This window comes from Topomyia yanbarensis, chromosome 2 (genome assembly GCF_030247195.1).
Source record: "Topomyia yanbarensis strain Yona2022 chromosome 2, ASM3024719v1, whole genome shotgun sequence".
NCBI lineage: Eukaryota > Metazoa > Arthropoda > Insecta > Diptera > Culicidae > Topomyia > Topomyia yanbarensis.
In genome coordinates, this window is record NC_080671.1 from 260,907,534 (window position 1) to 260,920,236 (window position 12,703).

General features: G+C 43.6%; 1 protein-coding gene across 3 annotated transcripts in view; it reads right to left on the reverse strand.

Annotated features, from left to right (window-relative positions):
- Positions 1-2,469: 2,469 nt before the first annotated feature.
- The window catches only part of LOC131683102 (uncharacterized), a 901,146-nt gene continuing 890,912 nt past the window's right edge, over positions 2,470-12,703 (reverse strand). For all 3 annotated transcript variants that reach the window (XM_058964921.1, XM_058964920.1, XM_058964922.1), the window contains one exon: positions 2,470-3,146. In XM_058964921.1, coding sequence (XP_058820904.1) covers positions 3,091-3,146 — 56 coding nt within the window. In that variant the 3' untranslated portion in view covers positions 2,470-3,090. The remainder of the gene's footprint in view (positions 3,147-12,703) is intronic.

Below are 12,703 nucleotides of genomic sequence, written 5' to 3' on the forward strand. Positions count from 1 at the left end.
TGTACTACTTGATCAAGTTGATGTAAATGCTGCAGTCGATCTCTATAACCGATTACTCATTGACTGTGTTGAAAATTCCGTGCCAGAATATCAACCTCCCAAGAAGCCTCCATGGTCTAACGCCATGCTTCGGAATCTGAAACGCACCCGTGCCAAAGCCCTACGTGCGTACACAAATCGTCAATGCCCTATTCTCAAGCTCTTTTTTGCACTCGCCAGTAATGAGTACCGCAATAAAGTAATGAGTTACAATAAATTGCTGTACAAAGGATATGTGAACCGCATCCAACAAAACTTACGACGAAATCCGAAGGGATTCTGGGCTTTTGTTAAAACGAAGAGAAAGGAAACGGGTCTTCCGTCTAGGATGGTCTACAATGGCGAAGTAGCGACTACAACGGCGGAAAAATGCTCCCTATTTGCCAGCTACTTTTCAAGTGTCTTCACGACTGATGTACCATCTGCCATCGAGCTCGAAAACGCGACCCTTGATGTTCCCATTGGTGCAGTTGATATGGATGTATTCACTATTTCAGTACAATCGGTTCTCTCTCCAATACGAAAAACAAAATCATCTTATGCTCCAGGACAAAGTGCTATGCCGTCTGCTGTTCTGAAAAATGGTCCGAAATCTTTGCGATCCCACTGACGCACCTTTTCAATGTGTAAAAATGAGATGAGGAGTGCTTCGAGCTACGTGGAAATAGAGGAGCCGGCGAGCGCACCAGGGTGACCTCGGTCGCCAGATGGCAGCGTGAGTGGGATAACTCCTTGAAAGGTAGGTGGACCCACCGGTTGATACCTAGCATATCGAGCTGGGTGGGCAGACCCCATGGAGAAGTATACTTCCATCTGACACAATTCCTGTCAGGCCATGGCTGTTTCCGACAGTACCTCCACCGGTTCGGGCACGCGGAGGTCCCAGCCTGCCCTGACTGCCCAGCTATAGACGAAACTGCTGAACACATACTGTTCGTATGTCCTCGTTTCGACGTCGAAAGAAGAGCTTGACGTCTGTGGCTGGGACACAACCCCTGATACCCTTATTCAGCGGATGTGTCGAGCGGTGAAGAAGTGGAAGGCAGTCTCGACTGCAACCACCCAGATTGCCTGTAGGCTACAGGTAATTTGACGAACCGAGCAACAGACGACGGGCACGACTAACCAGTGATTGGTTAGTTGGAGAGAAAAAGGCCGAGCGCAGAAAAGGGAGTGAATGGTCTGTTCATGCTGAGGCGGGTTTGGCGCAGCGACTGGCAACCACGTAAGCGGTAAACCCAGCCACTTCGAAGCAAGGCAAAAGAGCGAGTGTATAGACGTATATGTGGACTGCCTCATACCATGATGGGAGGGTCGTAGCGTAGTATGTTGGGACTTAGCAATCGATGCCTCGTGGCGTGGCAGAGGAGTGAAAGGGTAAGCATCCAAGTCAGTCTCACACGGTATGTTAAGGGTGAGCACAAAAGCCTCACATGGTATGTTAGAGGTGAGCACAAAAGTCAGCCTCACAAGGAATGAAACAAGTAAGCCTCGCATGGTATGTCAGAAGTGGGGCATAAGAAAAATGTCCCACATATGATGCCAGGGGGAGCGACAGGGGTATAATAGAGTGGTACGATCGAGAGTGAACCAGGTGATATGGTGAGCATCCAAGTCAGCCTCACATGGTATATTAGAGGCTAGCACAAAAGTAAGCATAGCAAGGAATGAAAAAGGTGAGCACACAAGTCAGCCTCGGAAGGAACGAAAAAGTTGAGCACAAAAGTCAGCCTCATGTGGAGTGTTAGAGAGTGAATCAAGGTGTGACAGAGAGAGCACCCAAGTAAGCCTCATGCAGGACGAATGAACGCGTGAGCGAGAGTGAATGAGTACATCAAGTATAGCCATCCCCCCAGAAGTAATACGGAGAGGTAGTCCCTGGGGGGAACGATGGCGAAGCCCAATGGAGTTTAGTCGGTATTAATGGCAGCGTCATCATTCGAGCCCGACATGCCCCCAGTACACCCCGTCTGGTAGCTTGGCATCTACTAATAGCACGTGTACTGGGCTAGTACGTAAATGTATTCTCCATAGCAAAAACGCTTTTAATCCACCTAACAGTGTGACGAGACATTTCTTATAACTCTTATCACTCTCTTCAGATATTATATCGTTTGAGAACATTTAGAACTTGATGCTTCGCGATGTTTTTGATAACACATACTACATGGGATAGTGGCAGGACTCAGAGAATCGCTCAAATCAGCATAGGACAACATCAGTGCTAGAAATCTCAAACTAAATCAATGGGAAAGCGAAAAAATGGCCCATAAAATAGACATACCAACGAATTATTGTTAATGCTCTGTTAATAAAATATCTAAATTGTGGTGGGAAAACTGAATTTTCCTAAAGGAGTTATATATTGTACTGAGCCAAAAAAATCGAATTTTTTTTTTGAATCGATTTGAAGTTTATACTTTACTCAAATTTCCAACGCGACTGAGAACTAAGAAATCAACGCTTTTTCTTGAAAAGGGCGATACTAGCAGTGATACCATTCAAAGAAAATCAACAGTGAATATTTCCAGACTTGGTTTTATTTCCTATTTAAGAACTATTGTGTTTTTTACATCCTAGATTGCATGATTCAGTGATCGAAACCCAAAACTTCATAAAATATTTGAAATTATTAAATTAAAATTTATTTTTGTTATTGATATTGACAAAATGATAGTATCGCCCCTTTGGCGATATTTTACTTTATTCAGCGGTATGTTGAATGTAGAATGGTATCGAAATTGAAGCTTACTGAAGTGGAGCTAGACTCAAACTAGGGTGGTGGCTAGCTACATACATACGAAAATAGATGGACGCTGATTCATACTGGAGCTTTCTCCAATTTGTATTAATTTTATTTCACCGTGAATTTGTAAAGAATACATTGAATGGTTTGATGTAGTTGTACGCGACTTAGTAGAAACTAATTATTAATTAATTTTAGATAATGGTTCGACTTCTTTTTTTTTTCATACTCCCATCCATCATCTTCTATACTTTCGTGATGAGTTTTGACAGGTTTAACTGGGATTCCGACATGTACAGTCTTTATCACAGTTTTTGTATGTAGGTGCGTATGGTGCTTAACAGGAACATGAATCCGAATTCTGAAAAGAATAGAAAAAAAGGAAAAAAAATTACTTTTTCTTGCTTGGTCGGTTTTGTTGGTTATTTTTTTTGCGTATAATCATAAGCAAAAGTCCTAGGGGCAAAGTTCCGGTCACATTTGAGATTTTAGATTGATTGATATCGGTGTAGTGGAGTGCACTGGCTTGCACCATTTTTGCATTTCTGGCAGAAGTGCAGAAAACTGCCCGAATAGAAAGGCACAATAGTATCACAGCATTTTTTATTGTTACATTACAACGAAAAACAATGTTATTCTGGAAAATTTACAAAAAAATTCCTGAAAGTAGGAGACCCTAAGTCAAGGTGTAGTTCCGTGCCGAGGACTTAATGACTGGAGGGTCTAAAATATGCCAGTCGCGCACGGAGCATTTTGGGTTTTGCCCTTACTGTGTTATGCGAATCTCTGACACAGTGGACCATTATTTTCTTCGCAAATCGTGGGAATCAAATGATCATGTCCCATTTAAACCTGATATGGCTCGCTAAATGCGTTAACATCCCAACTCGCTTGGTGTCCTCTAGTTGTTGTGCAATTTGTGTTGGAGATGAAATGTACAGTTCTCTAATCAACAATGGTTAGAATAGCACAAGTCAATCTCCAACATAAACGTACTGCAACTATGAATTTATCTCGACTCATGCAGGAAGGTAAAGCTTCCATAGCATTGGTTCAAGAACCGTATTTCCATAAAGGAAACTTCTATTTTGGAAAGTTACTTAACACTGCCTTCATTGCTTACAACAAGACAGGCATGACTAACCCACGTGAAATGCCTCGTGCTTGCATTCTTGCAAATAAGGCTATTGACGCGTGTCTCATATCGGAGCTCATAACTCGCGATATCTGTGTTGTCACAGTTACACTGACTGTCGGAAACGTAGACAATATATATATATATATATATATATATATATATATATATATATATATATATATATATATATATATATATATATATATATATATATATATATATATATATATATATATATATATATATATATATATATATATATATATATATATATATATATATATATATATATATATATATATATATATATATATATATATATATATATTGTTCAGCATACCTACCGCATAACGAATCATCTCCTTCTGATGATTTCAAAAGCGTTGTATCATATTGTAGCAGAAATGGGCTTCCGCTCATTATCGGCAGTGATGCGAATGCTCATCACATCATTTGGGGCAGCTCAGACATCAGTCTGAGAGGCTCTGAACTGATGGAGTACATAAGTAGTACAAATCTCCATATTCTGAATGTGGGAAACCGACCAACTTTTGCGAGGTCTGGGAGGGAGGAGGTGTTAGACATAATACTTTGCTCTGATAGAATTTTGCATGAACTGGGAAATTGGCAGGTTCCAAATGAAACTGAACCGTCTCTATCCGATCATAAATATATATTTTTCGATCATTTTGATGTCACCTTCAATGTGGTGACATATCGTAATCCTAAATCTACAAACTGGGACCTCTTTTTGGAAAACTTGGCGACTAAATTTCATGGATATTTTCCAACAATTAGTCAACTAGACGACTTAGATGACGTCGTGGATACGACAAACTCATTCATATTAGCATCCTACGAAAAAGCTTGTCCACTTCGTACTGTTAAATCGACTAGGGGAACCCCTTGGTGGAGGGCTGAGCTTGAAAGAATGAAGAAAGTTATGAGAAGAGCTTGGAACCGGTGTCAGCGTGATGACTCCAGGGCTTTCAGGTCAGCTCGTTGTGCATATAAGAAATGTCATAGGCAAAGCCTATGCACTAATGTCTCTAGTCTGAACGAGGCTAGCAGATCAAATAAAATTCTCTCCAAATCGAATGATTTTCAGATGAACTCCTTAAAAACCAAAGATGGTGTTTATGTGACGTACGAAAAAGATGTTCTTAATTGTCTCTTCGACACACACTTTCCAGGTTGTATCGATCCGGAGTTGGACAATGTTCACAGATCTCATTCTGGTGATTCGGACTCGTGGGCGTTAGCACGCACATTGGTCTCCACTGAATCGGTCAAGTGGGCAGTTGACAGCTTTGCTCCATACAAATCACCCGGAAAAGATGGAATACTTCCCGTGCTACTGCAAAAGGGATTTGATATTCTTAAACATGTCTTGAAAAAGATTTTGCTTTCCAGTCTTGCTACCGGGTATATCCCGAAAGCATGGCGAGAAATAACTGTTAGATTTATTCCCAAAGGGGGGCGCTCAAGCTATGAAGAAGCCAAGAGTTTTAGGCCTATCAGCTTAAGTTCTTTTCTTCTGAAAGCTTTGGAACGGATAATCGATCATCACATCAGGAACGTTAGTTTAGTTGAATATCCACTGCACAAAATGCAACATGTATATCAGTGTGGGAAATCCTCGATCACTCTGCTTCACGATGTTGCTTACAACATTGAGAAAGCCTTCTCGCTCAAGCAATCTAGCTTGGGTGTATTCCTAGATATTGAGGGTGCTTTTGACAATGTGTCCTTCGAGTCTATTCTGGAAGCGACGCGCGGTCATGGGATACCTGCATGTATCTCAGGTTGGATAAACGCAATGCTTAGTAACCGCATACTTTGCTCGTTACTGCGACAGGCTGAGATACGGAAGTTGAGTATTTGCGGTTGTCCTCAGGGCGGCGTTCTGTCACCTTTGTTATGGAACTTAGTAGCTGACGGCTTGTTGAAGAAACTCAATGAGCTTGGATTTCCAACGTACGGGTTAGCTGACGATTACCAAATACTAATTACTGGATTTTGCATCGGAACAATCTTTGACTTAATGCAACAGGCATTAAGAGCCGTCGAACAGTGGTGTCGACAGGTTAAACTATCAGTTAACCCAAGCAAAACTTCAATGGTTCTTTTCACGAAGAAGCGAATAACAACCGGAGTTCGTCCCTTGCAGTTCTTTGATTCTAAGCTACTGTGTGCAGATCAAGTCAAATACGTTGGAGTCATATTGGATTCCAAACTGAATTGGTCTGCTCACATTGAGTTCAGAGTCAAGAAAGCGTGCATGGCTTTCGGGCAGTGCAGACGAACTTTTGGAAAGACCTGGGGTCTCAAACCTAAATACATCTATTGGATTTACACGACAATTGTACGTCCAATACTGTCATACGGTTGCCTTGTGTGGTGACAGAGGGGAGAGGTGGTGACAGTCCAGTCAAAGCTAAACCATCTGCAAAGAATGGCGCTCATGGCGTTGACTGGTGCTTTCACCACGACTCCGACTGCTGCTCTTGAGGCACTTTTAAATATCAAACCATTACACATACACTTAAAACAAGAAGCACTATCCTGTGCATACAGACTGCAGGTTACTGGGCTTTGGAACAGTAATCATGTTGATCTTGCTACCACTCATACACGATTGTGGTCACAAATGGTTACATGGGGTGAAGATATCTTGCTCCCAGCGATATTACACTCACTTGTAGTTTTCCTTACAGGACATTCCATGTGAAGATTCCCTCTCGAGAGGAGTGGTTGTCTGGCTTTATGGAAAGACAACAACAAACGCAAGTAGTCTGTTACACTGACGGTTCTCTGATGGAGGGACGTGCCGGTGCTGGTGTCTACTGTCGTGAAATGAGATTGGAACAATCTCACTCACTAGTGTAAGTAAGGGTTTGCCCACTACTCGGGTTCTTGTTTGCCCGGCGTACCCTTCTTTTCAGGGCGGCCTAGGTGCTCCTACCGGAATTTCGGATTTTCGTACAATAACAAACAAAAGAGGAAAAAACAAATAAATTCTAACTTTACCGTTTATTCTCCCGAAACTCTCCTCTGCTGGTCGTTCCTTACGGTCTGCTGCTGATGACGGCGGGAAGGCGACGGTTTTTCCCGACCGGCCGGGACTCCAACGGCCGAGTTCTCCTGCTGGTATCGTTGGCTGCTCCGGCAGCGGTCCTTTGCAATTAGCCAGGGAGGTGAGCAAGGCTCTTTTGTTGGAACCTCCCTAGCGACGGGGCGAATAATCGCCGGGTCCACTCACTCCCCGTGAATGGCCCAGGTAGGTTCCGCAGTAACCTACCTCAGGGGGAACCTTTGTCCGCCCTGCTTCGTTCTCCTTTACGATTAACTGTGGAGGAGAGCTAGGCTCGTTCGGCTAATCCTCCACAGTGAGAACGGCACTGGTGTTACCTGGGTCCTTTTTGGTTAGCCGAGGAAGCGAGTGGCTCCTTGGTATTTAGCTTCCTGTTTCGGCGACCGCACACCAGGACTTTTCCGAATGCCCGGACCACAAACCGATACACTGACGGCTTTAATTTGCCGTCGCACGCACGCACTGCACTTTTATCACGGTGGCGGGAAACTGTCCCGAAAAAAGAAATACGGTTTTTCGAACGTCTGTTTCTGGCTGTGGTCCGTCACTATCTGTTCGCTCTAACACGATCGCCGCCTTCCGCACTCGACTATCACAAACCGCCAACCGCCTTGTCGCACAGCTGTCAACGATGAGCAGCATAACCAGTACACACGAATTTTTGCAAGAGGAGAGCGGTAGCCTACCTAAGCCCTATGTTACTAATTCACAAACATAAAACAAAAATTATCTAACCTATCTGTACGAATAAAACCGTTCACAAACGCGAAAATGAACAAAAATTTACAACTAAATGTGAACGGTACCGAACAGCGGTGAGCATAATTTTACGTAAACAATACACTCTACGGAGTGTATACGCAAAAAAAGGGTATATTTCCACCCAGTGCAAAATTGTTACCCTGGCGGGTTACAATCTCGCCCACACCGGGTGGAAAAAAAAATTGGAAACAATTTTTTTCTAACCTAACGCCTAACACCGATACAATAATAATGAACGAAATGAATAAATAAATAAATAAACAAAGAAAAACTAACTGCACCTAATTATTTCTTCCGCAATTTATAAATAATTCATCCAAAAAAATTAATCGACCGGGTGTCCTCATCGGTGAAATGTTTGCTCAAGTTTGGTCTGATAATACTGACAGCATACGCGAAGCGAGAGGCTATCAGCCATCGTCATTACTCGGTTATGGGTTGAACCCTAAATCCAATCCGAATACAAGATCGGTAACAACTCGAAAATCCCGAAATTCTGCAAGTGGCATTAACAATTTTCAATGTTTCAACTTGCAGGGGAACGGTTGTCGGCATTATATTGTTCTTTTTCATCGACTGTCCAGAAATGTCTTACGTGTCCTTACGATACCAGTACTACACACTTGTGTTGGGGATTCAATCCAAATTCATTCATATAATCCCATTCATTCATCCTCAATCACTGGCCTGCTCGATCATTCACATTCCGATAAGCACTTCGAATTAACCCCAAAACAATTTTATCTTATCATTCACACATGCATTCATTCACTGTGTTCGATTCCACACTCATACATTCACACATACAAGACCGCTTAACACGTCATCATTTCTCCCACTCGCAGACATTCCGGACAAAATGTTTGTATATTCGTCCCTTTTCGCCTCAAAACGCTTCGTACATGGCAAAAGAAACGTTTGAGAGGGACCAAAGAATGTCGCATAATTTAAACAGATCAAAATGATTCCCGCTGGAATCAAACGAACCACCCCAGGTTAAACCACAAACCCAAAATTATGCGAAATAAAATTTTATTATTTGATTCGAAATCGAAGACGCGGTATCGTTTTACCCCATTCGCTCTTCCACTCACACTACTCTGATCCAAATCGGGCTACATCTGCATGATGCAGAGCATTGATGCGAACATCGGGGAAACTGTCAAAATTGATCATGATATTTTCATCCATCTGAATGGATGAATGAATCATCCTCAAAATATAAATAAAAATAAAACAGTTCGCGAAATCGGTTCGCAAACTGTTTTTATTATTCCGTTGACGGTCGGTCCCGGAGTAGTGGAACCACTCACGCGAACGAAGTGTCCCCGGCGAAGAGGGGAAAGGTGTTTTTTTATATAGTGATTAGTGACCCAAATAAGGAGATATTTTATATAATTTTTATATTTAGGTGCGAAACTTTAGTTCGGAGACTCCAAAACGGGATTTTTCCAAATTGATGGTTAGATTGGCTCTTGCTAGACAATCGGCCACTGCTTTGAGCAACTGTATGTGATGCTCGAACGTTTCGCTTACCACGATGATGTCATCTAGGTAGACGAAAACGTAAGGTTCCCATTTACCTCGTCCTAGAACCTGGTCCATCAGTCGCGCCAGAGTAGCGGGGCTGTTGACGAGACCAAATGGTAGACGGGTAAATTGGAACATACCCCTGCCGGGAACACTGAAAGCGGTATATTTGCGACTATCCTTAGCCAGGGGTACCTGGAGAAAGGCCTCCTTCAAGTCTATGGTAGACAGGTACTTCGCCTTGGGTAAGCCGCCCAATATTCGCCCAGGGTGGGGCAGAGGGTATGCATCCCGTACAGTACGCTCATTGAGAGGCCTAGCGTCTAGACAAAGGCGGATTGAGTCGTCTGGTTTCGTGACCGCCACAATATTAAGCGACCAATCCGAATCAGACTCCTCGATAATTCCCATAGACCGCCATCGGTCAACCTCTTCCCAGACCTTTGACAGTTTCTTTGGGCTCATGTGATAAGGATATCGGCAAACGGGTGCCGCACCTTGGAATTCATCTTTGATGACAATCCTGTGCTCTGTGAATGAGGTTGGGCTTAGCTTTCCGGGCTCTACTGCCTGGAAACACTTCTTTACTTCTTCTACGCGCGCTAACTGTTCCTAAGTGAGTATCGACTCACGCGGTACTTCATCTTCTTCATCGTCTTCTGATTCCTGACCTGAGTTCAACAGAGCACAGTTTTGTATCTCAGGAGAAATCCCAAAGGCGCGCCAAAAGTCCATACCTAGAATGGAGTTGACGGTCAGATGCTCTACTACAAGAGTGCATAGGACCTTTGTCAAATTTTGAAAAGTATACGGGAGATACGCTTGTCCAATGATTGGTAAGGATTGACCATTTGCAGAACGTAGTTCGAATGGTCGTTCCAACCTTTTCAAGGGACTTTTCGAAAACTTTCGGTATAGCTTTTTAGTTATAATTGTGGCGTTACTACCACTGTCGAGCAAGGCTTTGAAGGATTTGCCGTACACAGCGACTATTGCAAATGGACGGTTATCGAACGGGTCGTCAAGGACGATGGTTTCGACAGACAACGAATTATCATAGTCCTCATCACGAGCCGGTCGAAAACTGTCGTAAATCTGGGGATGGATTGTTAGTTGTTCTTTGGAGCGCTGCTTTACTGCCAACTGCGACTTCAGTTGGTTCTGATCCCGTTTTTTAGGCAGTAAGGGCAACGAGAAACAACTTTAAAACCACACACGATGCAGAAGACCCAACGAGAAACAACTTTAAAACCACACACGATGCAGAAGACCCGATTTGGTTTCCGGCATTCCTCAAATTCATGTCCTTTGTCTCCACAATTGTAGCAGACGCCGAGCACGGGAGGACGATGCTTTTCCACCAAATACTCCAGACACATTATAGGTTTCTGCGGTGGTTCGATCGGTTTTTGATTGTTTCCTTCGAGATTCTTGCCGTCCTGATTCCCTTGCTGTTTCTTTTTCTGGTTGTCAGGAGGCTTGCTTGAATCAAGACCTGCCGGTTTGGCATTCTTGTTCCAAAACGTTTTGGATTTTGCGTTGCCGTTATTCTGTCCACCTCCCTTTTGGTTTTGATTATTTTGTTTTTGTTTGTCATGTGGTGGATTATCAGAATAAGCAGCAACTTCCCGAGAAGAACCGAAAACTTTCTGATAAATCGGCGTCTTGGAGGCGTCGATCGATTTACCAAGACTCATCAATTCTGAAAGCGTGTTCACTGGCCTGAGAATCAGCATTTGTTTATAATCGGCTTTCAGGTTCCGCTTGAGCACGTCGAGTTTTTCGCTCGGTGCCATTGGAACCGTCATAGCACGAAATATTTTTTCCATTTCCAGGAAGTATTCCTGGAAAGATTCGTTACGCATCTGCCGGCGCTGGAGAGCCTGCATTTTGAGCGTAGCATCAAGTTCAGGATGTACGAAATTTACCTTGAGCTCGCAAACAAGATGGTTCCAGTTAAACAACCGGTTTTGCGCTCGCATAGCCTGATACCAGGTCAAAGCATTGCCAGTGAACAGATGCATCGCAGAATTGAAAAGTTCTTCTTCGCACATTTGTTCACACGCAGCGTAATTTGCTACGGTGTCCAAAAACTCATTAAGTCCAGTTCCTTCATCAGTTCCAGCATACTTCCGAATCTTCCAATCAGCGACGCGTTGCGGGTTTCGCGAGTAATTCCTGGGGGCCACCATCGATCCGTTTCCCGCATTGGTGGATATCGAAAAGTTCGGATATGATGGTCCCGCCAGCTGTTCGGTCAATTCAGGAACGTAAGGCTGGTTCTGAGTTTGGTACGGGGCTGTGAATCCAGTATTCTGTTTCGGTTTCTCGATAGGAAGTGATGGGCATAGATTTTGTTGACCCGAGAATCCTCGCTTCAACACAAATTGATCGGGACTGGGCGCCAGTGTTGGGCGAGGAATCTCTGGTGTATCAAATGAATCGGGTACGTCCATCAAACGCAAATCTTCCAGATCGGTCTGCAGATCCTTCTCGGAAGCACTTTCCTTCTGATGTACTAGTGCCCGAAGTTCACTGACGGATTCACGAAGTGAGACAACTTCTTGAACCGTCTTTCTTAAAACGGACGAAATTGTTGTCAGTGAAGCAATCCCACCCATTAGCGTTTCAGTAGCTTTTGAAAAAGCATCAGACCCCTGAGACGCTAGGGCTTTATTATCGTCGGATTGCTGTCGCAATTGTCGAATCTCGTCCCTCATCTCGCACAAGACACGCAACAGATCGTCTCCTACGAGCTGTTTGGAAAGAGATCCATCGTTATCGGAAGGATTGGATCCCTGTGGAATTGCGGGTACGTCTGTACTCAGCAAATCTCCTAAAACTTCTCCATCCTCCCCTTCTTGGTTATCGGGAGGAAGTGCTGCCTGTTCGTCATTGAAATGACTGGCATAAACTGCTAGAACTTCTTCCAGCAACCCCGAAATTTCCTGGTTGACCTCCCCTGCCGCATAATTTCGGATAACCTGGAGCCTAGACCCCAAATGAAGCAACCGTATTCGGTAAATCTCCTTGTTTGGGCACCGGTACTGGAGATCTTCCTTGATTGTTAGTAATTTACCAAGGCAGATCTCCTTTTCTTCACCCACGTCACCCCGGAAATTGCGAACTAATTCCCTCCGAGACGACCGCTCATGCGACAAAATTCTCCGAAGACGCCGCTGCCGCTGTACACCCGAAAGATCCGAATCAGGAGAGATAAAAATGCTTCGAGATAGCAACTCAAAATCCAGCTCGTCGAAATGTAAATGATCGACGCGCATGAACACACACGCTTGGTTGAATTTCTCCAACGCCATCATAACTTGCGCTATATTGGAAGAAATCACCAAGACACAAAGCATGTAAGTACTGACACAGTATTAATTTCAATTTT